General features: G+C 34.5%; 4 protein-coding genes and 1 pseudogene across 8 annotated transcripts; 2 read left to right on the top strand and 3 right to left on the bottom strand.

The window, feature by feature from the left end:
• Positions 1–55: 55 nt before the first annotated feature.
• Positions 56–1,313, bottom strand: LOC17882457 (annotated as a pseudogene).
• Positions 1,314–5,509: 4,196 nt separating this feature from the next.
• Positions 5,510–8,402, top strand: LOC17883910 (probable inactive purple acid phosphatase 1). Its single transcript, XM_023780954.1, has 11 exons — positions 5,510–5,604; positions 5,675–5,850; positions 5,927–6,018; positions 6,107–6,173; positions 6,266–6,388; positions 6,481–6,573; positions 6,651–6,862; positions 6,937–7,069; positions 7,150–7,355; positions 7,440–7,875; positions 7,955–8,402. The coding sequence occupies exons 2-11, from the start codon at positions 5,677–5,679 to the stop codon at positions 8,258–8,260; spliced, it is 1,842 nt and encodes a 613-aa protein (XP_023636722.1). The 5' UTR covers positions 5,510–5,604; positions 5,675–5,676; the 3' UTR covers positions 8,261–8,402.
• Positions 8,403–9,154: 752 nt separating this feature from the next.
• On the top strand, positions 9,155–12,200 carry LOC17881289. 5 transcript variants are annotated; one of them, XM_006286318.2, is made up of 3 exons: positions 9,223–9,243; positions 10,429–10,558; positions 11,110–12,200. In XM_006286318.2, the coding sequence occupies exon 3, from the start codon at positions 11,110–11,112 to the stop codon at positions 11,944–11,946; it is 837 nt and encodes a 278-aa protein (XP_006286380.1). In that variant the 5' UTR covers positions 9,223–9,243; positions 10,429–10,558; the 3' UTR covers positions 11,947–12,200. The 5 variants fall into 5 exon arrangements, with proteins under 5 accessions (XP_006286379.1, XP_006286377.1, XP_006286380.1 ...); XM_006286316.2 differs by having other exon boundaries at positions 11,107–12,200; XM_006286317.2 differs by lacking the exon at positions 10,429–10,558 and having other exon boundaries at positions 9,155–9,243.
• A 171-nt stretch (positions 12,201–12,371) lies between these two features.
• LOC17881456 (putative cysteine-rich receptor-like protein kinase 39) lies at positions 12,372–14,907 on the bottom strand. The gene is made up of 7 exons (XM_006286406.2): positions 14,058–14,907; positions 13,842–13,964; positions 13,624–13,757; positions 13,329–13,539; positions 13,009–13,246; positions 12,755–12,893; positions 12,372–12,656 (listed from the first exon to the last, which is right to left on the bottom strand). Exons 1-7 carry the CDS (start codon positions 14,905–14,907, stop codon positions 12,372–12,374), a joined length of 1,980 nt encoding a protein of 659 aa, XP_006286468.1.
• A 723-nt stretch (positions 14,908–15,630) lies between these two features.
• Positions 15,631–17,447, bottom strand: LOC17881240 (BTB/POZ domain-containing protein At4g08455). Its single transcript, XM_006288287.2, has 2 exons — positions 17,052–17,447; positions 15,631–16,361 (listed from the first exon to the last, which is right to left on the bottom strand). The coding sequence occupies exons 1-2, from the start codon at positions 17,397–17,399 to the stop codon at positions 15,891–15,893; spliced, it is 819 nt and encodes a 272-aa protein (XP_006288349.2). The 5' UTR covers positions 17,400–17,447; the 3' UTR covers positions 15,631–15,890.
• Positions 17,448–24,888: the final 7,441 nt, after the last annotated feature.

Here is a 24,888-nt window from a genome sequence, read left to right as displayed (position 1 = left end):
ACAAAACATCACAAATACATTAGCCTCCACTTCCGGTTACAGCAACAGTATCGGCTTATTGTGAGCTTCCGCTTCCATCTGATGATAGGCTTCGACAAAGGCTATCCCAAAGCCATGCTGAGCTTTCAGTACAAGGCATCAGTTTTACAGGCTCTGCTAAGACAAAATTGTAACCTTCCATATACAAACTTCGAATCACAGTTTCCGTCAACTCTTCTTTCAAGTTCTTCTAAGAATGTCTAGTAGCATCTTATGATCTCTAGCATCTCCATAAGCTTCAACAACTTGGGGGACAAAATTGATACTGATTCCTGCAGCCTCATATTTATCTATCAGTTCTTGTTTCGTTGGGTGATTTACTTTTATCATCTTCGTACAAAAACATTGACACAAGACCATCATAACAACCTTTATTCTTAAGAGCTGATTTGATATACTTGGAGATCAAGTAAGCATCACAATCAACGATCGGGAAATCCACCACGTCCCGGAACACACCTGTGCTTGGCGTATATCTTGCCCAGTAAGGATCATCCAAGTGAGACCTGTTTCCCCGGATTACATGCTTTCGTCGGCAGACATGGACCTTTTTGCGGGGAACTACAACATTGGATACTCTTTGAACAAACAAAACAAACGTAAACTATGACTAGCGGTGTCAAAATGGGAAATCCAACTCAACTCAACTCATTAATGATAAATAGCTAATTATTTTAGAGTTAAATGGGTAATGAGTTGGTTCAACTCATTTGTTTAAATGAATTGAATCAGCCTTTATAATTGGTTAAGTGGTTAAATGAGTTGACTCATTAATGATAATAATTAATTATTTTTTTAAAATAAATAAATAAATTTTTATAATCATCATATATCATCATTATATATCTTCATATCATCATTATCAATTAATCATCACCATGGTTGTGTTTTTGGCAGGAAAATTGTGCATTTACGTTTTTGACTGAAAATTACTGGTTTACATTTTTGGCGGGAAAATTATGGATTTACGTTTTTGGCGGGAAAACTTCAAATTTACAGTTTTTGTTGTATCATTACCAGCCAAGACATGGTTGAACACAAGGATCCATCAAAGTCGTTCGACATAGTAACACTTAACAATTTAGCTCAGTGGCTGTGAGTTTTGCACTACATTAAAGTATTAACTCTTCAAGCTTTTGATGTGATCAGGCAGACTATTATTATGCACACCCACAACACTGCAGACTTATATGTCTGTTCTTGGTAGATCCTAATCTCTGGTTTACCTCTGCTAACTCACCTGTCCAGTATCCATTAAACAGCGACCAGCTCATTTTTGGTTAACTATGACTTTTCGTGCAGTAAACTGCATATACTGAGAGAAGAGATTGCCACGACTTCTGAGCACTAAACAGATTCAAGAATTAACAACTAAAGAAGGTCCACTAGTGGGAATATGCGATATAACTTGTGATATTTGATGGCTCCATTGAATTTCTTAACCGAGCTACTCTAATCGATTCAAATTTACAGTTATTAAGTTTAAAATTATATTACTTATCAAAGCGAATTGGTAGTGTTGATTTTTTGTTTGTAGTAATTTTTAGTAGTCCACATTATTATTGGTAGTTTTTTGGGTTTAGTATTTTTATTTATTGCAACGTTGATTATAATTTTTTTATTAGTTCACATTAGTATTTAAAAATAAATATGGTAGAAAAGAAACGGCTCTTAGTTTATTAAATTAAATCAATTTAAAAAAACAAACATCCTAAATAGAAAAATATCAAATGTAACATGTTAAGAGATCGATAAATTCAATATAGAAATAAAAATTACTATCTTTGTTAAGTTACTGTTCAAATATAAATATTTACATAGATATATGGTAGGTCAGTGTATTTTTATTTGATTGATTTACATACAAATTAAAAAAATGTAATTTATCAATAATAGTAAGCTATTTAAGAAGTAAGGATGTGTTAATATGTATAATATTTGGTAGTTCATATAATTGATATTGAGATATTTTGAAGTTAAATTCAATATATGATATTACAAATCTACAATATGTGAAATAAGTTAGTAATTTTAGAGTTTGTTTAATGGTTCAAAACCGCTATGGTATTCTTGTCCCACAATGGATTAAAAAAATATAACCCGAAAAAAAAATCATAAGAAACCAGCATGAGTGAATATTCCATAGTATGCATGTATCTGCCTCGACTTAGTCACTTTCTTTTAAATAGTTTGAAAAGTATTATACTTAGTCACTTTCTTTTAAATAGTTTAAAAGTATGACTTGTGAAATATATTCTTGTGAGGTCCCAGAACAGTACATATAAGTTTCACAAAAACAGTACAAAGGGCATTTCTTATACATCACAACATGTTGTCCAAAAAAAAAATTAAAAAAAATACATCACAACAATGGGAAAGGTTAGTAACGATTATATATTATCTGGCCAGGAGATAAACTTTCAGAAATCCTCCATTACCTTTGGGAAGAAGTTGGATCCAATTATGCGAAGGTTGTTGGGGTTATTCTCTGGCATTGAACAAGAGAATGGAGCTGGTAAGTATTTGGGTCTACCGGAATGTTTTAGTGGTTCAAAGCGAGACCTCCTACACTATATTAATAATAGATTAAAGTCAAGGCTGAGCGGATGGTTTGAGAAGACGCTATCTTTGGGAGGAAAGGAGGTTCTTCTTAAGTCTGTTGCTTTGGCATTACCTGTGTATGCTATGTCTTGCTTTCGGCTGACAAAGCACCAATGCAAGCAGCTGAGAAGTGCTATGAGTCAGTTCTGGTGGAATTCACATGAAGGTAAACATAAGATGCACTGGGTCTCTTGGGAGAAAATGTGTCAAAGAAAGGAGCGGGGAGGTTTGGGATTCCGTGATATTGGTCGTTTCAATCAGGCATTGCTTGCAAAACAGGCTTGGAGACTTTTGACCTCTCCCTCATCCTTACTAGCGAGAGTATATAAAGCTGTTTATTTCGCCAATAAACCTTTCCTTGAGGCTTCATTGGGTCATAGACCTTCCTATGCATGGCGAAGTATTCTTTTTGGTAAGGAGCTGTTAGAAAAAGGTCTTTTGAAATCTATTGGTGATGGAAAGGATACTTTTGTGTGGGTGGACAGATGGATAGTTGATGACCCCCCAAGGCGACCAAGTAATAAAGAGCTTTTCATTGATGTGAGGATGCGAGTTTCTGCTCTTATTACGGCTGCAGGGGATTGGAATGTTCCTCGGTTACATGATCTTTTTTCATCAAATGATGTTAGTCGAATCTGCTCATTTCCGCCGGCTTTGTTCTGGTGTTGTTTGGTATACTAAACATTCGAATTATCCAAAAAAATTGAAATTTATCCAAAAAGGTGTGTAAACTCATATAAATATACACACGTTACATTTATATATATATATAAATACAGTAAAAATAAATTTTTAAAACCATTTAGAAACTTTATAAAATCTTATAATCCTTTTCTAAACCTTGTAATCCTAGTTTAATACCTTTTAAAACCTTATAAATATTTTGATCTGAGTCTCTAAGTAGTCGTTATTATCTATAAGTACCTTAAAAACCATATAAAACATATGAAAATTGGAAATAAGAGACATTTAAAAAAAAATTTGTCCATATATACCTTTTTCTAAAAGTTTGGTGAATTAAGATTTAATGTAGATTAAAATCCATTTATACCCTCAAAGTATAATTAAGGTAATTTTTTAAAAACTATTTTATGAATTAATTAAAGCATAGAAAAAACATTTGGGCATGCACGTCTGGTTCCTTTCGATCCAGCCAAGTGATGATGACAAGTACTGGAACGTTGCGAAGAGTTCTCTTGCTTTATATTGCTTGTTACATTTTTCCGATCAATCTTCTCCATATCGATGGGTATCACTACAAACATTAAAAAAATGGAATATAATGGTACGTTGCACCATCAAAAACCTATATATTTACCAGTGCAAATACAAATGTATATTCTCTCTTAACTAAGAAATATAACGAACCCAATTATTATAAATTTAAATCACTAACATGAAGGAACACAATGGTTTGGGATAAAATTGGAACTATCAAAGTTACAAATGTTGGAAGATATCGATAAAGAATTTCTATTTCATTTTAATTCTCTCTCACACATATGAATCATGTAACTAACATTTTATGATCAATGGATTCGTGGAATGAAGAAGATGACAATATAGATTGCATTGAAGACAAAGACATGATTACTAAAACCACACTAATGAAAGAAGACATGATTAAATCATAGTGGTCGTGAAAAAATTACGAAGCGAAGATCGGATTACCTTAAAGCTTGACTTTGCCCTTGAGAGAGAAGTGGCTTGGTACGTACCAAAAGTTCCGTGGAACAGAACCACTTGTGACTGAATCGTGATTCCGAAAGTTCCGTGGAAACAGCACAATGTTTCAATTGCGAAGTGAGATCCTTTGTCGGTTACAATTGCGAAGTGAGATCCTTTGTTTTACGAAACAAGTAAGTTTTTGTTAGTTTGCAGCATTTTATTCATTATTTCTTTCTTAATGCTTCAGCTCTATGTTTGGTTTCATCTCTTGATTCTTTATTTCTTAATTAGTAATTTTGGTCTCTTTCTACAGGTTGATCCTCTTATTTACTTTCCTAATGATCCGATTTCCTTTCCATTCTTAATTAACTGAATATTTTTCAGAATACATATTCAAAACTATTTTAGGATATATATTCTACATTTTTCAGAACATGTAGTAAATCGTAGGATACATATTCTGAATTTTGTAGAACAGAGAATATTTTTAGTATATATATTCTGAATTTCGTAGAACATACAAAATTTTGTATTCTAAAACTTTTGGAACATGTTTTCAGTTCTAAAATTCGTAGAACATGTACAAAATAGTAGAATGGATAATCTAAATGTTTCAGAACATAAGAATACATAATCTAAATTTTTTAGAAATAAGAAAACGCTTTCTAAACTTTTGAGAACAAAAATCATCTATGTGAAAAACCATTATTTTTCAAAAAAATTGAAAAGCATTTTCTTCAAATATAATTTATAACGACTTATTTACATTATTTGATTATTTCCAACTTTAAAAAACCCTTAAAATTTGATTTATATGTTAGTAGGGATAGTTTAGTTAAGATTGACAATTTCTAAAAAAAAGGTATATATGGACAAAGGTTTGAAAATATATATCTTTTTCCAATTTTCCCATAAAACTTTATAGTTTTTCAAATTTAAAAATGAGTATTTTTAAAAATGGATAGATAAAAAGAGTAGTTGTAAAAAGGGTACACGAAAAATAGCATTTCTCAAAAATTCTACATGTGTTAAAAATTTAAAAATCATAACATTAATAAACAATTGACAAAAACAGGTATACCAAAAGAGTGGTATATTACCAAAGTTCCTATGGTTGGTTCTCTTGGTCTGGTGTTCCTATTATATATAGTCTACTAGTGGCCGTTGACGAAACAAAGTCTTTTATCTATTCTTGTGGGAATCTCAAGAATGGGATATTACTTTATTCTTCAGCTGACGTTTCTAAAAGACTTCAATTGATTAAAATTTTCTCAGTTTCTTGAATCCAATTGTCAGGTTTTGTTTTTTTTCTTCGATGCCATAAGTGTTTCAATTTCTGCTATATAAGGTTTCATTTGTGTTTCAGACATGAGAGGATCGATTGTTACAACACTGGTGACTGTTGTATCACTTCTTGGAGCAATTCAAGAAGTGAAGTCTCATAAAGACCAACCTTTATCAAGAATTGCTATCCATAAAACAAGATTCCATCTCAATGTACAAGCTTATGTCAAAGCTTCTCCATCAGTTCTTGGATCTAATGTAATTACCATTTTTTCTTCTTTCTTCAGATTTTGATGAAACTGTGAACTTCAATGTGGCTTCTCTTTTTTGGCAGGGTCAACATAGTGAATTCGTTATGGTTGAATATAGTTCTCCAAAACCAACTCATGATGATTGGATTGGAGTGTTTTCTCCTGCAGATTTCAAGTAGTTTAACACAAATCTTCTTATCAGATTAGTACTGCAGAAATTGAAAATGATAAAAGTCTTTGTAACACTTATATTGTTCCTGCAGTGCATCTACTTGTCCAGGAGATAACAAAATGGTGGAAACACCTCGAATATGCTCTGCACCAATCAAGGTCATTGTTTTTTTTTGCTCATTGTCTGATTCTGCTTTTCTTATCTATAGCAAGTCTTTAGCTTTTTGCTCCTTTCTTTTGTCTCTTTACAGTTTCAGTATGCAAACTTTAGTAATCCAAGATACAGCAATACTGGAATAGGTTCCTTGAAGCTTCACCTGATCAACCAAAGATCAGATTTCTCATTCGCGCTCTTTTCTGGCGGTTTGTTGAATGTAATGTAACACTCTTTCACCCACAAATGTTTTAGCTTTTTTAGCTTCATCTTTAACCATTCCTTGTTTTTGCTTTTTTCCTTGTGTGATAGCCAAAGCTAGTGGCAATCTCAAACAAAGTAGCCTTTGAGAACCCAAATGCACCAGTTTACCCGCGATTGGCACTTGGCAAAGAATGGGATGAAGTAAGATTCTAAAACCCTTTTGGTGATCATTTGCTGTGCTATTGAACTAAAGTAGTAAAAGATGAGTTTGTATATAGATGACAGTAACATGGACTAGTGGTTATGGACTCAACTTAGCTGAACCAGTTGTTGAGTGGAGCATTATAGGAGGAGAGCCTAAGCTCTCACCTGCTGGGACATTGACCTTCGGCCGCAACAGCATGTGCGGTGCTCCTGCAAGAACGGTTGGATGGCGTGATCCTGGATACATACACACTGCTTTCCTCAAAGAGTTATGGCCCAATTCCAAGTATGTGCCATGTGTTTTCTCTGTTCTGAACCAATAAACTTAAATCACTGAGCTTTGGTATGATCAATCTATAGGTATACCTACAGAGTTGGGCATAGACTGTCCAATGGTGAATTTATTTGGAGTAAAGAGTACCAGTTCAAATCTTCTCCTTTTCCGGGACAAAACTCTCTCCAACAAGTTGTAATCTTTGGAGACATGGGAAAGGTTTGATCTTTTAGTCTAAAGGTTCACTGTTGTAGTCTCAGTGCCACATTCATATTGTTTCTTGTGCTATGGGGTTGCAGGCTGAGGTTGATGGCTCAAACGAGTACAACGATTTCCAACGCGCTTCTATCAACACCACAAAGCAACTTATTAAAGACCTAAAGAAGACTGATGCAGTATTCCACATTGGAGATATATGTTATGCAAATGGATACCTTTCTCAGTGGGATCAATTCATAGCACAGATTGAGCCAATTGCTTCCACTGTTCCATACATGATTTCAAGGTTTTGCCCATTTGGTTTTCTTTCTTTTGAACAAAGTTTTTCGGCTTTCTTGATTACTAAGTCTTGAAAAGTGACTCTGTGTAGCGGAAACCATGAACGTGACTGGCCTAACTCAGGCTCATTTTACCAAGGTTTAGACTCTGGAGGAGAATGTGGTGTACCAGCTGAGACAATGTTCTATGTACCTTCTCAAAACAGAGCCAAGTTTTGGTACTCAAGTGATTATGGAATGTTTAGGTTCTGTGTAGCTGACACAGAACATGACTGGAGAGTAGGAACAGAACAATACAACTTCATAGAGCAGTGTCTATCATCAGTCGACAGGAAACATCAGCCTTGGCTAATATTCATTGCTCACCGCGTGCTCGGTTATTCCTCGACATCTTTCTATGCGGAAGAAGGCTCTTTTGGCGAACCAATGGGAAGAGACAGTCTTCAAAAGCTATGGCAAAAGTACAAAGTCGACATTGCAGTCTATGGCCACGCACATAACTACGAGAGAACATGTCCGGTTTATCAGGTAAAAACATCCTTAACAAAGCATATCAAAGAATGAATCTTGAAATAATGAGATTCTGTTTCTTGTTTTTGTGTTGTAGAGCGTATGTATGAGTCATGAGAAGAGCAACTACAAGGGTCCTTTGAATGGGACAATCCATGTTGTTGCTGGAGGTGGAGGAGCAGGTCTTGCTGAATTCTCTGTTCTTCAACCAAGTTGGAGTCTTGTCAGAGATTTCGATTACGGGTTCGTTAAACTTACAGCGCTTGATCAGTCTAATCTTTTGTTTGAGTACAAGAAGAGCAGTGATGGACGAGTACATGATTCTTTTACAATATCGAGAGATTACAGAGATATCTTGGCTTGTGCTGTTGATAGTTGTCCTGCAACAACACTTGCTTCATAAGACTTGAGCTCTTCTATATTCAATGGCTCCTTGTTCTTTTTCTAAAACTGTTGTAGTGTTTAGTTGTTTAGACATCAATTATATGTACACTGCAAAACAAGTTTCAAAAACTCTGTTCTTACTTATGCATCATCTTTTGACATTCGGGTTTTTGGATTGGGTTCGGGTATGATCCGTTCGGGTTCGGGTTATATGGGTTTAGGAAAATAGAACCCATTGAATTGTAGACTTTTGGTTCGGTTTCGGTTTGGGTACTTTCGGGTTCGGATCGGTTTGGATTACAAATTTCAGAACCCGATTACTACCTAAATTACCGAGTACCCGAAAAAACTACTTAAAGATTAGATAAACTTAAACAAATTTAGCTAAATTTTGACATATATAATAATGAGAAATTTAAGATATTTTGATTATTTTGGGTATTTAAGTGTAAATTTAATTGATATATTAAAAACTATAATTACAATCTTTGGATAACATATGATATTAATGTTAAATATTATTAATATTTTAGATATTTGTATATTGTTTGGGTTTTATGGATACCCATTTAGGTAACAGATATTACCATGACCCTAACCCGAACCTACGAGTTTAGCAATATAGAACTCAATATACTTATTTAGGCATACCCGTATCCTACCCAGACCAGTTTTTTCGGGTCGGGCATTTGGATTCGGTTTGTTTCCCAGCCCTATCCCGCGTGAAAAAGATCTCAACTTTGCAGAGAGTTAAGATGACACCAAATAAATAACCAACCCAAGAAGATGTACGAAACTCGAGAATTGGGCCTTAAGCCCAAGACAAATAATAAATGGGCCTGTAACACCGATTTTTTCAAAATGACACCGAGCTATGGATTGGGATCTTATAAACAATCATTAACCTCTCGCCGTCAGGTTACATCTATCGCCACCGCTGAGACCGCCGCATAAGGCCGTCTCCTCCGCTATCTCCATAACCGAAGCAACCCTCATCGCCTGGTAAGCTCGTGCTTCCGATCTATTCGATTTCTTACGGCGCCGATCTGTTTTCTACTGAAGTTAAATCTCTTGCGACTCCCATTTTTCTTCTGAGATTTGTCTGAATTAGGGTTCACGATTTGAGTTCTAGGGTTTTCTCGCTTAATCATTTCTTGTTGGTTCTGCTTTTGTTTCTTCTCTGTATGCAAATTTGTCAAAAAAATCAAATCTTTTGTAACAGTTCACTCTCTTTCGTGCTTGTGTTTAAGTTTGAAGTTTGAACAATGCTTCGATTTTGGGATTGAGGTTATCACAACTCTAGATTAAGAATAGATACGATTGGAAATTGAAAATGTTATCGACATTGACGAGAATTATATGATTTGGTTTAACATATATGTCATTTGGTAAGTAGATGAGTTATAGAATAGTGTTCTTTAGCCTATTTCTGATTCTGAACTCTATAATATAGACATGAATGTGATGGGCACTTTGTTTATGGTCTAATGGATGTGTTGGGTTTCGTGTTTCCTTGAAAAGTTTGAACCTTGGGTCCAAATTACTTAAAATATATAAATGAATGAACGTTTAGATGTATCAAAGTTTTATAGAGTTTGATTTATATTCCTGATGTTTGGATTTGAATAGCACCTTGGTGGATTGGAACTATGTATCATTTTGATGACTTGGATTTGTGGTACATGGCAATTTCTCATGCTTAACCGAATTAGTAGTTTGTTCTCTAAATCTAGATTCTGGTATATGAGTGAGATTAATGACTTGGACTATTCTTATTTACTTGACGTAATCAAATCTTTCAGTCTTGGTTATGTTGATAGCTCTTCCTATGAGTAGTGTTTATGTGTTGATTTCATGTTATGGTCTAGAGACCTCACTGAGCACTTCCCCTTGTAGTTTCGAAGAAGGAGTGACGAGTCTAGTTTTAGGGCTTCTTATAGAGGGAGACATACGATGGCGTTCCTTAATTGAGTTTGTTCTGTTTCGATGTTGGTGTTCAGACTTGAAATGTTTTTTTCTTCTTTTGCTGAGATTACCTTGCTAATCATTGATTTTTTTTTTAAGTTATGCTTCCTTTTATTGGAGATACATATCGACTCAGGGCGTTTTATAGCTAGTCTTTTTATTTTCACCTATAGTTATGTTCGCTATTATTGAAGACTTATTGTGTTTGAAGTTCCTCGGCAGGAAAATCGTGTAGAGCCTGAGCCAATGTTGTCGGCGAGAACCTCAAAAGTTGTGGGTGTTTTTACCGCCGATAAAGCTGCTGGCAAGATTGGTTGGGTTTGGGGTTGGGTAGGATGGTGTGTAGGGCAAGGTAAGGATGCTTCATTTACAAAAGAATCATTTAGAACTTTGTTCCGTCTTTGGTTCCAAATGTGTTTTCTTTTGGGCTCATCGGCATGGGATAAAGTTCTCTATGTTTTCTTATTCTGGAATAGGAATGTTTTGCCTTTAAACAGGACACTATAGATATATTCTCGGATTAGTTTCTGCTTCTTGTGGTATTATCATTACAGTATGAGATTTTAACATTCAGAAAGTTAGTTCTTGGATCAAATCAAAGATGTGAAACACCTAAACTATGTTCTTCCCTGTTAACACTGTCTTCGTAGGGCAGGATGTGAGAAATATGCTATTTCTGCGCCATACCCTCTCAGTTCACCAGTTTATCGAAACTATATCAGGAACATATAACTCTTAGGTTACAATATTGTCATGGATTAGTTGATGCGTGTTCTGTTTCTTTTAGTTGTAAACTTGCATAAAATTGTTGATTGCTGAGAAGCATCTTGTGAAGTGAATTATATTTCTTAATGTATCTGATAATCAGTCTTTCTTTCTTTTTTTGTGTGGGTTTATTAGTAGATGGGGAGAACTAAGGAACAAGCATCATTTACTCGGTTTCCACCCGCCCCTAAGAAACAAATTAAATTTAAAAAGGATATAAGCCAGGAAAAGGGATATGGGAAGGCTCTGAAAAGAAAACCTTGGAAGGGTGTGACATGCCCTGTCTGTCTTGAGGTTCCTCACAACTCGGTCGTTCTCCTTTGCTCATCTTACCACAAAGGATGCCGTCCTTACATGTGTGCCACGGGAAACCGTTTCTCGAATTGTCTAGAGCAGTACAAAAAGGCCTATGCAAAGGATGAGAAAAGCGACAAACCGCCAGAGCTATTGTGCCCACTTTGTAGGGGTCAGGTGAAAGGTTGGACTGTTGTGGAAAAGGAACGGAAATTTCTGAATTCTAAGAAAAGGTCATGCATGAAAGATAACTGCTCGTTTTATGGAAGCTACAAACAGCTGAAGAAGCATGTTAAGTCGGTTCATCCAAGATCCAACCCAAGAGCCATAGACCCTGTGCTGGAGGAGAAATGGAAGAAGCTTGAAGTTGAAAGAGAGAGGAGTGATGTAATCAGTACAGTCATGTCGACAACACCTGGGGCAGTGGTATTTGGAGACTATGTGCTCGAGCCTTACAATAGTGCTTATGATCACTTCGATGATGACGACGAAGACAGTGACTCAGATGATGATATGGAAGGTGGATTCTTTGAGCTGGGATCATTTGCAGGATTTGACCTGAGTCGTATACAACCGCGATTGACTCCAGCCATTTCAGGCCGCGGACTTCGCAGTATTCTCACAAGGAACCGGTTGGTTCGAGGCAGAGGTGTGAGCAGAAGGCGGCAAACACAAGATTGATGATTGGAAAGCGGATAATTCTACGCCGGCTGACCAAGATAAGCTCCGAGCTCTATAAAGCCACAGAGGGAAGGAGTGGGAACAAAACAAAGAGTTGTTGATTGAAGTTTTTAGTTAGCAGTTTAGGGTTTCAGGTTTGGAAGATTTGAGTTGGTTGTTCCCTCGACCTTTTGATTTAAAGAGTTCAAACATTTCATATGCTTTTTGTACTTTTACATTGAAAATATCTTCGGTGGTTTCTTTCTTTATCTCCTTTCTCTTTATATAACTGTGGATGAGCAATGGAAAATTATGGAAACACGCCCAATGAGTTAAAACATTAATTTTGAATCATCTAGTTCATTAACATATGTTGAGAATTATACAATACACAATGTTTATAGTTTCCTTACAAGGAACATTTTTGATCATATGATTTATATAACTCAACGAGAACTCAATTCTGTAAAGACTTCACTCACTGATGAAGTAGTCCCATTTTCAGATTGGGATTGATGTCTAGCGAATGCAGGAGCCTTAGGTAGAGGAACGGTGATTGTATCGCTGCCGAGCCAAACTGTAACAGAGCTCATGGTTGGTCTCTTTGCTGCGTTTTCTTGAACGCACAACAAACCAATCTGGATCAATTTGGTGATCTCGTTTCTCGGACATTCTATCAAGAAATGATCGATTATAATCTCCGGCTTTCCTTCAAGCCATCTCTTCCACGTCTGAACAAAAGAAATGATATGTTAATACTTCCTCTTTAGAGGTTTAAAAGATAAAAGAATGGAGCAAAGATTGATATGTGAAGACGAAAGACGCTTACAAAAGGTGCAATCCCTTCTCCTTCGAAGCTATTGTTTCTTTCACCACTTATTATCTCTAGAAGCATAACACCAAAGCTATAAACATCAGATTTAACAGACATTTGCCCGTGGTTCAGGTACTCGGGAGCCATATATCCACTGCGTATACGCAACAAATAACATTAGTTGATAGATATATGTTTTGGTCATTGATTATACATGTGTTTGGCTTACTAGAGATTTTTATATGATGTCAAGTTTCATAAGTTCTTACCGGGTTCCAGCTATTCGTCTTGTTTCAGCTCGGGTCTCATCGGTGTTGAACAACCTTGCGGTTCCAAAGTCTGCAACTTTAGGGATCATCTCAGCATCTAAAAGGATGTTGCTCGCCTTCAAGTCTCTGTGAATAATCTTTAGTTGAGAATCTTCATGGAGATAAAGAAGACCACGAGCAATGCCTTCTATAATCTTGAACCTCACCTCCCATGTAAGAAGCGAACGCTTGTCTTCATCTGAACATTTCAAGAACAAAATAAATATCCTTTAAATGTTATCTAGATATATAGAAATTGCAGCTTTCTTTCAAAGGCTCACCAAAGATAAAGTGATCAAGACTTGAGTTGGGGACAAACTCATAGACAAGAACCTCTTCGTCTCCTTCATTACAGAACCCAAGAAGCTTAACTAGATTTCTATGTTGGAGTCTTGTCAAGAGTGAAACCTCATTCTTAAACTCCATATCACCTTGTCCTGAACCTCTTGTTAATCTCTTCACCGCTACTTCTTTCCCGTTTAGTAAAGTCCCCTGAAACAAGTTCCTAGATATGTTACCAATCCATGGCCAAGATAGATCAAGAACTCATTATTAGGAAAAAAATACTATAGTTACCTTGTAGACAGTACCAAATCCACCTTGGCCAAGCTTATTTTCAGATGAGAACCCATCCGTTGCTATTATGATCATACCAAGATCAAAACGTAACATGAATTGACCATCCGAATCAGAGTACTCTGCAGTACCAACTAAAAAAGTGAAATTAAACCTTACTACTAACTACTAAGGTTGACTGAAACAAGAAACAAGGTATATACACATAACACACTTACCATTGGTTCTGTTTGATTTACTCTTCCGAGCATAGAATTTGATTAGATAAATAAACACCAAAAGATTAATGAAAGTAGGAACCGCAATTATCGCGATATTTCCGCTATACCTAATGCTTCTTCCTGCCAATTGTTAACACTTTTAAATCTTAGAACGCTCTATATCATTGTTAAAACTTGTGACAATGTAACAATGTTCTAACTCATTTGTTTTACCTTTCTTGTCTCTACTATTGCTCTCATTCGTTGGTGCTTGAGCCTGAGCGTGAGGTCGAGGAGGCGCAGGGACTCTTGTTATATTAACAAAAGCACCATGGAAAGAATAAAGATCCCACCTGAAAACACAGCTGGGACGACTAACCTCGCCTCCTTGTCTTCCCCAGAATTGTTTTTTAAAATACGTCACGCAATTTCCCAAACATCTTTTGCAGTCTCGTGAAGTTATATCAGGTGTGCATTGCATCAACATGTAAACATTTGGAAACTCCGTGAACTCGGCTTCTACGGCACTATAGTACTTAAGTACCGAGGAAGTTTTAGCGTCCGCGGCAGCTTCGCGGGTGCGATTAACGGTAGCTTCCCACTGTTGGCTAAAAAGGTTCATGTCTTTGGTTGGCTCAATGCTAAGTGGACTTGGGTATATAACAGCAGGTCCAAGCACTAAGTTCCCGAATGTTGAATGGTTTGTGGAACTTACAAGACAAGAAACTTTGTCTTCATCATCACTATCCCACTTGAAAGAATCCATTCGATCCGGACAACCCGTTTCTATCTCCTTAGTCACTTTTTCGACACAACGGATACAAGCTTCTCGTTCGTAGCCTCTTGTACAGAGGACAAGAGCGTAAACCCTGTTGGGACTTTCTCCAAGTGAAGCGTTGTAGAATCCACCGTTGGTGATTACTTTATGAGAAAGGGTAGAGAAGAGATTATGGCGATTCTCTCCGTAGCTGCTACCGTTGAAGAAGCTTCCGACACAAGTAACCGCATTAGCAACGTTGAGGGTTTGAAATACAAGAAGAAGACAAGAAGGCAAGAAGATCATCAAAGGTGGACGTTTCCTCATTATTTTGTTAATGACAGAGACATTTAGTTTTCGTTAAGAGCTATGTTATATATGTGAGGTAAGATGAGTAAACGTTTACTTGACTGACTTGACTTCAAATGTGAAAAGTTTGATTTCATATACTGAATATATATTTCATACTATTAATATTACAAAGAGACAAGAGATAGGTTTGGTTTGGTCATCTTTGAGATGATCAGAATCCAACACTCTTTACATATTTCGTATCGGTAGGTTTGGTTTGACCACTAACGTATGAAATAAGGTGTTGACTCTCTAGAAGTATTGGACATTGTACCCTTTGTAGTTTGTATACGGCAGTATCAATCTTTTTAAAGGTAGAGAAAATATATCGGATTCAGAGTTCGATTCGTTTAAGATGTTATGTCTGACATTGTTTAGATCAACCTCGCAGATAGGATTGTTTCTGTCTGATTTCCTAACTTTTACATGGCATCAAACGAGCAGTTATTGTACCAAATTCGATGTTGGATGCTCGTGGATCAACTCTCATTGAAATCATGGAGCTGCCGGGTTATTAAGGGATCATATGGGTGATTATTCTCACGTTGCGGGTTAGGATTACCTCTATATTCACTTTTCGTGGTTAGGACTTACGATTATAGACAAAGCGGTGAAGTCTACGCCAAATCTCCACTTAATGTACCATGCGTTCTCACTGCTTGTACAAAAACTAAACAATGAACCGCTAAACCCAAGTCGTGACTATAACTAGAGCTTTACCATTTAAGCAACAACGCAAAAATAATAACACATAGAAACTGGCCCAACAAAATCAGGGAGATGAATGAAATGTACTTCCTACTAGTTTGCAATAATGTTAAGTATTTAATACGGCAATTTCTAGTGCTTTACAAACCCATGTTCTGCTTAGCCTAACAATACTACACCTAGAAGAGATATGAAGGGAAACCCAGTACCTTATGTTCAGGTCGACAAATATGTTATACTTGTTTTTGTTTTCAACCAGTTTTGCTTGTGCTAGTTCCTCCAGCTGCTGTGTTAACCTGTTTTGAGAGATATGCTTCATAGATTTCAACAATGAGACGAGGATCCTTTTCCACGAGCTCCATGTATTCTTCTCTTTTAGTAAGTTTTTCCATATTCTCTGTGATCTGCGACAATGCAGCATCAAGAACATGTTTCGCGTTGTGTTGGTGGGCAAAGGCATAGGTCATGAGAGAGTTGTCCCAACTGAGTTTGGTTACCAAAAACCTCTCACAGTAACTCTTGAGATGTTTCACTTGATATTTCTCTGCCATTACCAAAAGATCACATGCCATTTGCTCATCAAGACATGCTTCAGCTGTGTAGAGATAATAAACGAAAGTCCGAAGAGTGTCATAAGCTACGTCGCTGATCTTTATAGTGCCGCTACGGCTCTCTTCCATCTCATTCTCAAGCATTGCTCTGAAAACTGGAGAACGACTCACCTGGCAACAATATTCACATTGTTTTGAATAAGAAAACAACATCTGGAAAAGAGATTTCTAGAGTACTAATGCTGTATAGAATCAAAGAAAGTTTCACTCCACTAAAGATTATTTCGCAACTCATCATATATAATACATATAAACTTCACAGACCATTAGACAATCAAAGCCAAAAGGAACACACAGACTAAGATTCCAATTTTGCACCATGGAAATGGAATTCTAGCAAAAAGGGCATGATATGTCATATGTGGAAAAACATAAACACGACACAAATGCGATTAAGAAGTTATCTACATATACCTCCAGTTGGAGATATCATCGGTCATATCAACACATATCATCAATAAAAGCACAAGTGCACAAAAACGAAAAGACTGTTCCTGCATTAGAACTAAACACCATATACCATACAATTGCAACATCTATGACATCCTTCATGGCTAAATCCATCGAATAACAACAGTTCTTATTGTATCACGAGACTACCTGAGACAGAAGGTTACTAATCATGAACTGTTTGCTAAAATCAAGAACACAAGAACAAACCCTAACTCTCAAAACTATCCAAAATTGCTCCTAAGTAACACAAATGATCAAAGATCCTTAATTTTTCTATCTCAACATCAAAAAATAGATTTCGTACAAGTCAATTCCAGAAACTAAGATTTTTTTGATGTGAGAACGAACCAGAACGGATTTATGAGCAGGAATAGGAGGAGCTCCGGCGGAGTCTTCAGAGGCGATGAGAACAACATCAGTGAAGGATCTCGAGCTCGAGCTGCTTCCGCCATGATCGAGTGAAGAAGATAAACGGAGAAAAGCAACTTTAGCTTTGAGGTCATCGATCTCGCGTTTGAGTTCTTCCTCAGTCTCGCCTGCTTCGACATAGCACTCCTTGCAAGTTCCAGCGTCGCGAGGGAGATACTCTTCTCGGCAAGAGATACATCGCATCGCCGTATCGGAATCGGAATCGGATTCGGATCCGGCGGTTTCGCTGTCGGAGCCGATTTGGCATCGGTGGTGGTGTCTCCTCATGTTAAACGGTACCGTTTTTGGAATTCTCTGCTCTCTCAAATGATTTATTCTTCTTTTATAACGGCTTCCCATTTCTAGATACGAGAAATTAATAATATGGTAATATTAGTAGATAGCCAAAATATTTAAAGAAATTAAGAAATTAGCCATGGTAATTACTTTCTTTCTCTTAACACATTCTTATTTTTTATAAAGAGAAAGGTGATTTTTCGGTGAATATCGGATTTTCGCTTATATAGATTCCGACAAACTTGTTCTCTCTTAAGTTTTGTCGGATTAAATGTTTTCAGTCTTAGTTTCTTTCCGTTTTCATTCTAAGTTTGGATTTAGTTTTTTTTGTTATGTATTTTTCTTCATCTTTCTACAAAGTTCTACAATCCAACCTTGCTTGCTATTGACTGGTTTAACTATTGGTTTGTCTTTTCTCATAAGATTGAGTAGTATCTTCACCAAAAATATCTTCGTCGTTGAACAAAGCAGACCTCGCAGGTTAGGTCTCGAGGTAGTTAGTCGGTGATGTTGTTTTCGTCTCTACACACGTCATACAAGTGTTGTATGTTGGGTTTATTTAGCAATAGATCTTCTTTATGTTTAATATTAATGTAAAAGGCCGAGATTGTTGGGTTCTATCAAAACTGCTTGTACTATTTTCCATATCAATGGACTTGGACTGGGCCATAAAATAAAATTAAAAAAATTAAGAAACATTTTTAATGGGAAAATAGCCATGAGCCCACGTTTTAGATGAAGTAAAAAGATATTATTATCCTTTTTCTTATTCTACATAATTATTTTGGTGCTCGATAATTTAACATTACTAAACTTCAATGATAAATTTTTATTAACGATTTTTAAATATGTATGGTACATAAATTAAGTTTTTTCAACAAAAAAAAATTTACAAACTGAACAAAATTATCTATTTTTGTAAATACTTTGGATCTAATATTTTTACAATAAAATAATAAATTTTATTTAATTTTGAAAATAAATAAACCGTCTATTAGACGGTCCCAAAGCGTATAAAGTTCTTAACTCTTTAGCTATGATTTGAAAATGCTCTCAACAAGATACTAAGAAATGAATATGTCAAATATGTGAAACTACTTAAAAATTAGAAAACTAGCGGAAAAAGACAGATCTGATAACTAACCTTTAGAATATCTCAGGTCGAAATGAAAACACAAATTTTCTCTTAATCTCACTCAAAAAGCTCTCTCTCTCTCTCTCTCTCTCTCTCTCTCTCTCTCTCTCTCTCTCTCTCTCTCTCTCTCTCTCTCTCTCTCTCTCTCTCTCTCTCTCTCTCTCTCTCTCTCTCTCTCTCTCTCTCTCTCTCTCTCTCTCTCTCTCTCTCTCTCTCTCTCTCTCTCTCTCTCTCTCTCTCTCTCGTATTTTTTAAAAGGGGTCTCGTATTTTTTAAAAGGGGTATGCGAAAAAGGGCATTTTTTATGATGAGTGTTTATTAACGATTTTTTAAATATGTATGGTACATAAATAAATTTGTTCAACAAAAAAAACTTTACTAACTGAATAAATTATCTAATTTTTATATCAAATACTTTGGATATAACATTCTTACAATAAAATATTAATTTTAATTTTATTTTGAAAATAAATAACCCGTCTATTAGACGGTCCCAAAACGTATGAAGTTTTCAACTTTTAGCTATGATTTGAAAATGCCCTCAACAAGATACCAAGAAATGGATATGTTATTTGAAATTAAAATTAAAATTTTATTGTAAGAATGTTGTATCTAAAGTATTAAAAAAATTGATAACATTTTAAGTTAGTAAATTATTTTTGTTGAACAAAATTATTTATGAATCATACATATTTAAAAATCGTTATTAAACATTCATTATAAAAATCTAGTAATGTTAAATTATCATCACCAAAAAATTTTGTGAGCTATTCACCATTTTTCATAATATTACTATTACCAAAAGTTTCATAATTTAGATATAATACCCTAAACATGATTATACCATTATCCTAAAAAATATTATTTTCTAACTTCCAGTTTTTTTAAAAACTATTCTCGCATATATTTTTACTTTGCAATTTATTGTATTTATTACAGTTAATTAATTATTACAAAATTGAACGGTAAAGTTCTTACAAATTAACATCAATCCAAAAAATGAGTTATAGTGTTGTTTGATAAGCATTAAGAATTTTTTTAAAATATAAAAACATACAAAATTATATATTTTAGAAATCATTATACTACAAATTATATTGACTTTTGTTATCCTTATTTTAAGTTAGTAACGTCTCTTTTTACTTCATCACGATATAGTCTCATACCTAAATTTTTTTGCAGCGGTTGTTTCTAATCAAATCTGAACTAATTAAGTTGGGTCATTACATTATACAAATTCATTATATATAAATCCAAATTGTTTTACCATATTGTTTTACCATATTAAACCATGTAAAATCAAATTTATATGGGAGCTTTTGTTTATAATAACATCGAATTAACATTTTTCTAGTTTAAAAAACGAGTTGTAATCTTTAAAGTTAGAACTTCCATATGAGGATCAAATTAAGTTATAGAAAATTATAAAATATGAGTTTAATTTTAAAATTATTACATCTGATCAAAGTTTATCGTCTCAACTACAAATAACAAGTTTATAAATACAAGAAAACATGTGTGCCATAATATTATCTTTTATTTTAATTTCTTCAATCTCTGAAGGGTTTGAATGCTAATGTTCTATAATTCATGTTCCTTCGAGATGAAGGAACCCAAATTCTATAGAGAATGAATTCGTTTTTTCTTGACTAATTAACCAATCTAGAATAGGTATATATATATATATATATATATATATATGTGTGTATATTAAGTTATTGATTTGTAATTCATGTTTCAACTTCATTAGAAATGTAGTTTTTTTTTGTTTCACTATATGTTACTTGAACTTAGCATATACATCTTACTGTCAAAATCTTGAGTTGTTTTCATGAGAATAGCAGATTAGTTCCAGAATACATGAACTATTTGATATATTATTTGAAACACATATACCATAATCTATATGGAATGATGAAAATGAAGATAATAATTTGGTTTCTAGATTTGACTGTTTCAAAAATATTCAAAGTTTAAAGTTTTTTAATTTAGAATAAAAACTTGAAAAGCAATTATTAAGAATGTCATAAACCACATAATGTAATTGATATCAACAATAGAAGATAATATATATAATATATATAGTATCAATTTTGATTGCAAAAGATCTAATGAAGGACGAAAGGAAACACTATAACTCATATCAAGCCACTTTAAGAACTAATGAACACTCTTATAGTTAGTGTGCACTTCTTGTTGTAGAGGATCAGCCAAAAAATGATGGAAAAAGCAAATGCATGGAAGTTTGGCTTACTTGACTCGTTTTAGGAGCAATCATTAGCGGAGTTCATTTTCGTATGAAACTTCATCTTCTGTTATTAGAAGAAACATAAGCAAACAACGACAAGGTTTATTGTAGATATATATTACATTATGTGGTTTTTGTTATTCTTAACAATTGCTTCTTTTTCAAATTTTTTTATTTTAAATTAATAAATTTAAACTCGGAATTTTTTTGAAACACTCAAAACTAAAAAAAAAACTACAACCTCCTTTTGTATCATTTCATATAGATTGTGGTATATATGTTTTGGATAATATATCATAAAAATTCAAGTAATCTGGAATAAATATGCTATTCTCATGAAAACATAAATGAACAACAACAACAACTTAATACAATAAGAAAATTTAATGTACAAATTTTCAAAATATTGTCACCATTTATAAACTTCAATAATATTTCAAAATCACATTATTTCTAGAGCAAGTGTTCTTCTCTATATCATAAATGCATACATTAATATTTTTATCGCAATTGTTACAAAATTACAACTCTTAATTTGTTGTCAAAAAATTATAACTCATCTATATAACTTATAAACAAAAAATTATGTATTTCAGTTTTGTTTCTCAACAAGATTGAATTAGGTCTAACCATTTTTTTTATTTTTATGATTTCATCAAATTATCATTTAGTTTGGTTTTCTCCCATGAGGAATATCATATAATTGGTGGTAAATGGTGATATAAGAGACATGATAAAATTGTAGCCCTATAATTCTTTGTATAAAAAGTTCACGACAAGTATTTCTTGATCAACACTCGAAAAAGTTGAGGTATGCTTACAAAAATTCCATACTAACCTCATCCACTAAACTTTTCAAGGAAAAAAGTGCTACGAGTTTATGAATTAGATTGTAATAAACTTAATACATACATGTTAAAAGACATAAGGATTAGTAAAACATATTTTATAGAATCATACATGTATTAAATATGAAACTTTTGTTGCTTGAGTCATGAGATATTTGTATTACCGTAAGCGAGCTAAAAAACACAGAGATTTAACCGAGAATATATTACATTATGTGAAAATGCATCATTTGCATGAAAATTAAATTTAGATTAAAAAATTTGAGGTAAGAATGTCTTCTAAAATGCCTAACTAAACATTAGTGCTCTAAACAATTGATGAAGCTTATCAATTAGATTCTCCATTTCTATTCCATGAAACTTATTTATATGATCCAAATTAATGAGGCCGTCATCAATCTCAAAGAAAAAGGTTGAATACTTCTTATATCTTAGTTTAATATTTATTTATTTATTTATTAATTTATATTCATATTATTTGAAACAAACGTTTTTAGTTGAAAGAGATTTTTAATACAGTCTTCTTTCTCCTCTAGTTGCTATTTGTCGCTTCTAGAGTAAGAGTGAGAGAGAGTTTAGCTTGGGTTTTGCTTATGTGATTCTAAGAGAGGCTTGAGATGGGTTTCTAGAGGTGTTCAAGGGTGTTTGTTGGTGTTGTCAGGAAGGAGAGGCTGAGTTCAGGGCTAATGGTGTCTAGAGGGTTCTCATCTTGCTTGTTCTTCCTATTTTGTCTTCTAATCATCCCAAATCAGAAACCTTCTGATGTGTGTGATCATGGCTGATCTAAGCTGGTGAAACCTTCTGATGTGTGTTTTGATTGTGTAGATGGCTGGGAATTGGATTTGTGTGTTTGTTTCATGTGTTTTGGTGCTGTGTATTGCATGTTTGATGGTTAGGGTTCGATGTGGTCGATTTGGGAGCTTATAATCATTAGGGAGTGTCAATAGGTGATTCCACGGGTGTTGCGGGGGCAGTGTCGATCGACACCACCAGTGGCGATGGGTCGCTGTCAAATGACACCAGGCTATTGGTCGACACTGTCTGCTGGTTTTGGGGTGATGGTCAACACCAGGTGCGGGTGCCGATCGACATTAGTGTAGAACAGTGAGCTGTTCGATTTTGCTTATGCATATTTTAAATATTTTACTTGTGTTTATACATGTTGGTTGGTTTGATAAGTTTGTATATATAGCCTAGTAGATGGGGGAACCGTCTCACTGATTATTTGTGATAATACTCACGAATCTCTTTGTGTTTCAAATGTTCTTTGGCGCATCACGATGACGAAGCACCTTATGCCTTGTGCCATGGCGCAAGATGATGCGCGCCTCTCATTCTTTCATCTGTTTTAATTTCAAAGTCTTCCATGTTTCTTGTAAGACAATCTTTAAATCTTTCATGAGTTATAAAGTTGAAAATTCTCTTCAATCAATAAAAAAAGCATATTCATGAAATTAAAAGTAAATAAAGCATTGTGTTAAATCCAAAAACCAAACACAAGTCTTGAAATGAAGACGATAAACCAGAATCTAAAAAAAAGCTACCAAAGAAACTAAAGCAAGTCTTGAATTGAAAATGAAAACCAAAGCAACTAAAGCAACTCTTTATCACAATGATCATCTTCATTGTCCATCAACTCCTCATTCGAATCATAAACAAGATCATCATATTCTTCTTTTCCCCCATCTTCCAAGTCAACATCATTATCTTCATCTTCTGAATCATTTGTATCAACCAGTTGCAAGCCTCTACGAGGTCTAACTCTAACAGTTATCTTGCCACCATGAATGAGCTACTAGCAACATTAAGTCCCTTTCTTCTGTCTCCTTTTCCTTAAAATGATAAAAGAAAAACAAGTATTTAAAATCAGAAAACATATAAACAACAACAGAAAATTAAAATGAAATAATGGAAAAGAGTTATTAAAAACTCGAACATGTTGCTTTGCTAGTTGAATATCTTGGATCTTAATCACCCGAAACTTTTCTAATGTGCTTCCATTGCAAGTAGTCATCAGACGAGAACACATAATCATTATCATTTCCTGATGATGATTCCCCATCCATTACTCGAGTCAATCACTCATTTCTCTCATCTATATCTTTCATTCATACATGATCAAAGGAAGCATGTCTTTGAGTCTCAGTGACGTTGCAATGCACGGTTGTATTTCACATAAACTATATAATTTAACTGTATGAAGTATTTGGAAAACACTCCATTTTCTCTAAAATCATGTTGCGCTACATGTCAAACTCAAAACCTTTATAGCAAATTCTTTGAGATTTGAAGTGGAAAAGCCAAAACAAGCCCACCATTCAGCATGTGCCTTAGTTTATCTTTGATCAATACACCAACTTCATTCTTGAACAGATCTAGCTCATTCAATATAGCTGCCTGCGCTTTAGCACCAGGAACCAACCTATCAATGTAGTCAAACAAACCATTCGTTACTTCTTTGGTGCTTACTTCAACTAGGTACTTGTATTGCATGGCCGGGTTAAGGAAGTAGCATGTTGGGTTTAAAGGATGATGAAGCTGACATTCCCATCTATTATCAATGATAGCAAAGGATTCTTTATATTTCTGTTCTCTGTTGCTAAAACTCAGCGAGATAGCTTTCTTAGCTTGATTCATCGCTGCATAAATATAACCTATGGCTGGCTTTTTTTCTGCGTCTACCATCCTGAGCACTTTTACCAAAGGAATCGCCAACTTCAAAGCAAGTAAAACGTTTGACCAAAAGCTTTCTTGCTGCAGGTATTGCTTCACCTTATTTCCTTCACAATCTTTAGGCCACTTAGACTCATCCAATTTAATTGAGGTAATCAACTTCCTCAAGTTGTCTTGTTGCTTGTTTGATAGAGGAAATATAAGTCTTACATATTGAAGGCGATAAATATAGGATAATATCACGAACAGAATTCAAGTAGTATATAATTTATACTGGGATAATATCCCGCGCGGTCAATTGTAGTCGCATAAACATTTTATCTTACTACTTTTAATAAATCCTAAGTATTAATACTACAATTTTTATATGGACATTTAGCTCTACTTTATGTTAATTCGTTATTTAAAACGTTTGTTATTCTTATATGTATCACCTTATATATGTAAGACTTATATTTCCTCTGGTGAATGCATTTGATAAGAGCATTTAATGTTCTTGTTTTACCTGGTTTGGTTGATTAACATCTTTAAGGATTTGAAATTGCTATATCTTTATTATTTTGGATTTATAAGATT

Source organism: Capsella rubella, unplaced genomic scaffold (assembly GCF_000375325.1).
Source record: "Capsella rubella cultivar Monte Gargano unplaced genomic scaffold, Caprub1_0 scaffold_6, whole genome shotgun sequence".
NCBI lineage: Eukaryota > Viridiplantae > Streptophyta > Magnoliopsida > Brassicales > Brassicaceae > Capsella > Capsella rubella.
This window is presented reverse-complemented; position numbering and strand designations above follow the sequence as displayed.

Excerpts from the sequence above, each read along its gene's own strand:
- LOC17881240 (XM_006288287.2), bottom strand. The coding sequence starts at position 17,399 with ATGAGGAGACACCACCACCGATGCCAAATCGGCTCCGACAGCGAAACC. Across the intron at positions 16,362-17,051 it reads CTGCTCATAAATCCGTTCTG|GTGAGTCGTTCTCCAGTTTT; the intron begins GTTCGTTCTCAC and ends TATTGTTGCCAG.
- LOC17881456 (XM_006286406.2), bottom strand. The coding sequence starts at position 14,907 with ATGAGGAAACGTCCACCTTTGATGATCTTCTTGCCTTCTTGTCTTCTT. Across the intron at positions 12,894-13,008 it reads AGACGAATAGCTGGAACCCG|TGGATATATGGCTCCCGAGT; the intron begins GTAAGAACTTAT and ends GCGTATACGCAG. Across the intron at positions 12,657-12,754 it reads GAGAAGGGATTGCACCTTTT|ACGTGGAAGAGATGGCTTGA; the intron begins GTAAGCGTCTTT and ends TCTTTTGTTCAG.
- LOC17881289 (XM_006286317.2), top strand. The coding sequence starts at position 11,110 with ATGGGGAGAACTAAGGAACAAGCATCATTTACTCGGTTTCCACCCGCC.
- LOC17883910 (XM_023780954.1), top strand. The coding sequence starts at position 5,677 with ATGAGAGGATCGATTGTTACAACACTGGTGACTGTTGTATCACTTCTT. Across the intron at positions 6,574-6,650 it reads TTGGCAAAGAATGGGATGAA|ATGACAGTAACATGGACTAG; the intron begins GTAAGATTCTAA and ends GTTTGTATATAG. Across the intron at positions 6,863-6,936 it reads GAGTTATGGCCCAATTCCAA|GTATACCTACAGAGTTGGGC; the intron begins GTATGTGCCATG and ends ATCAATCTATAG.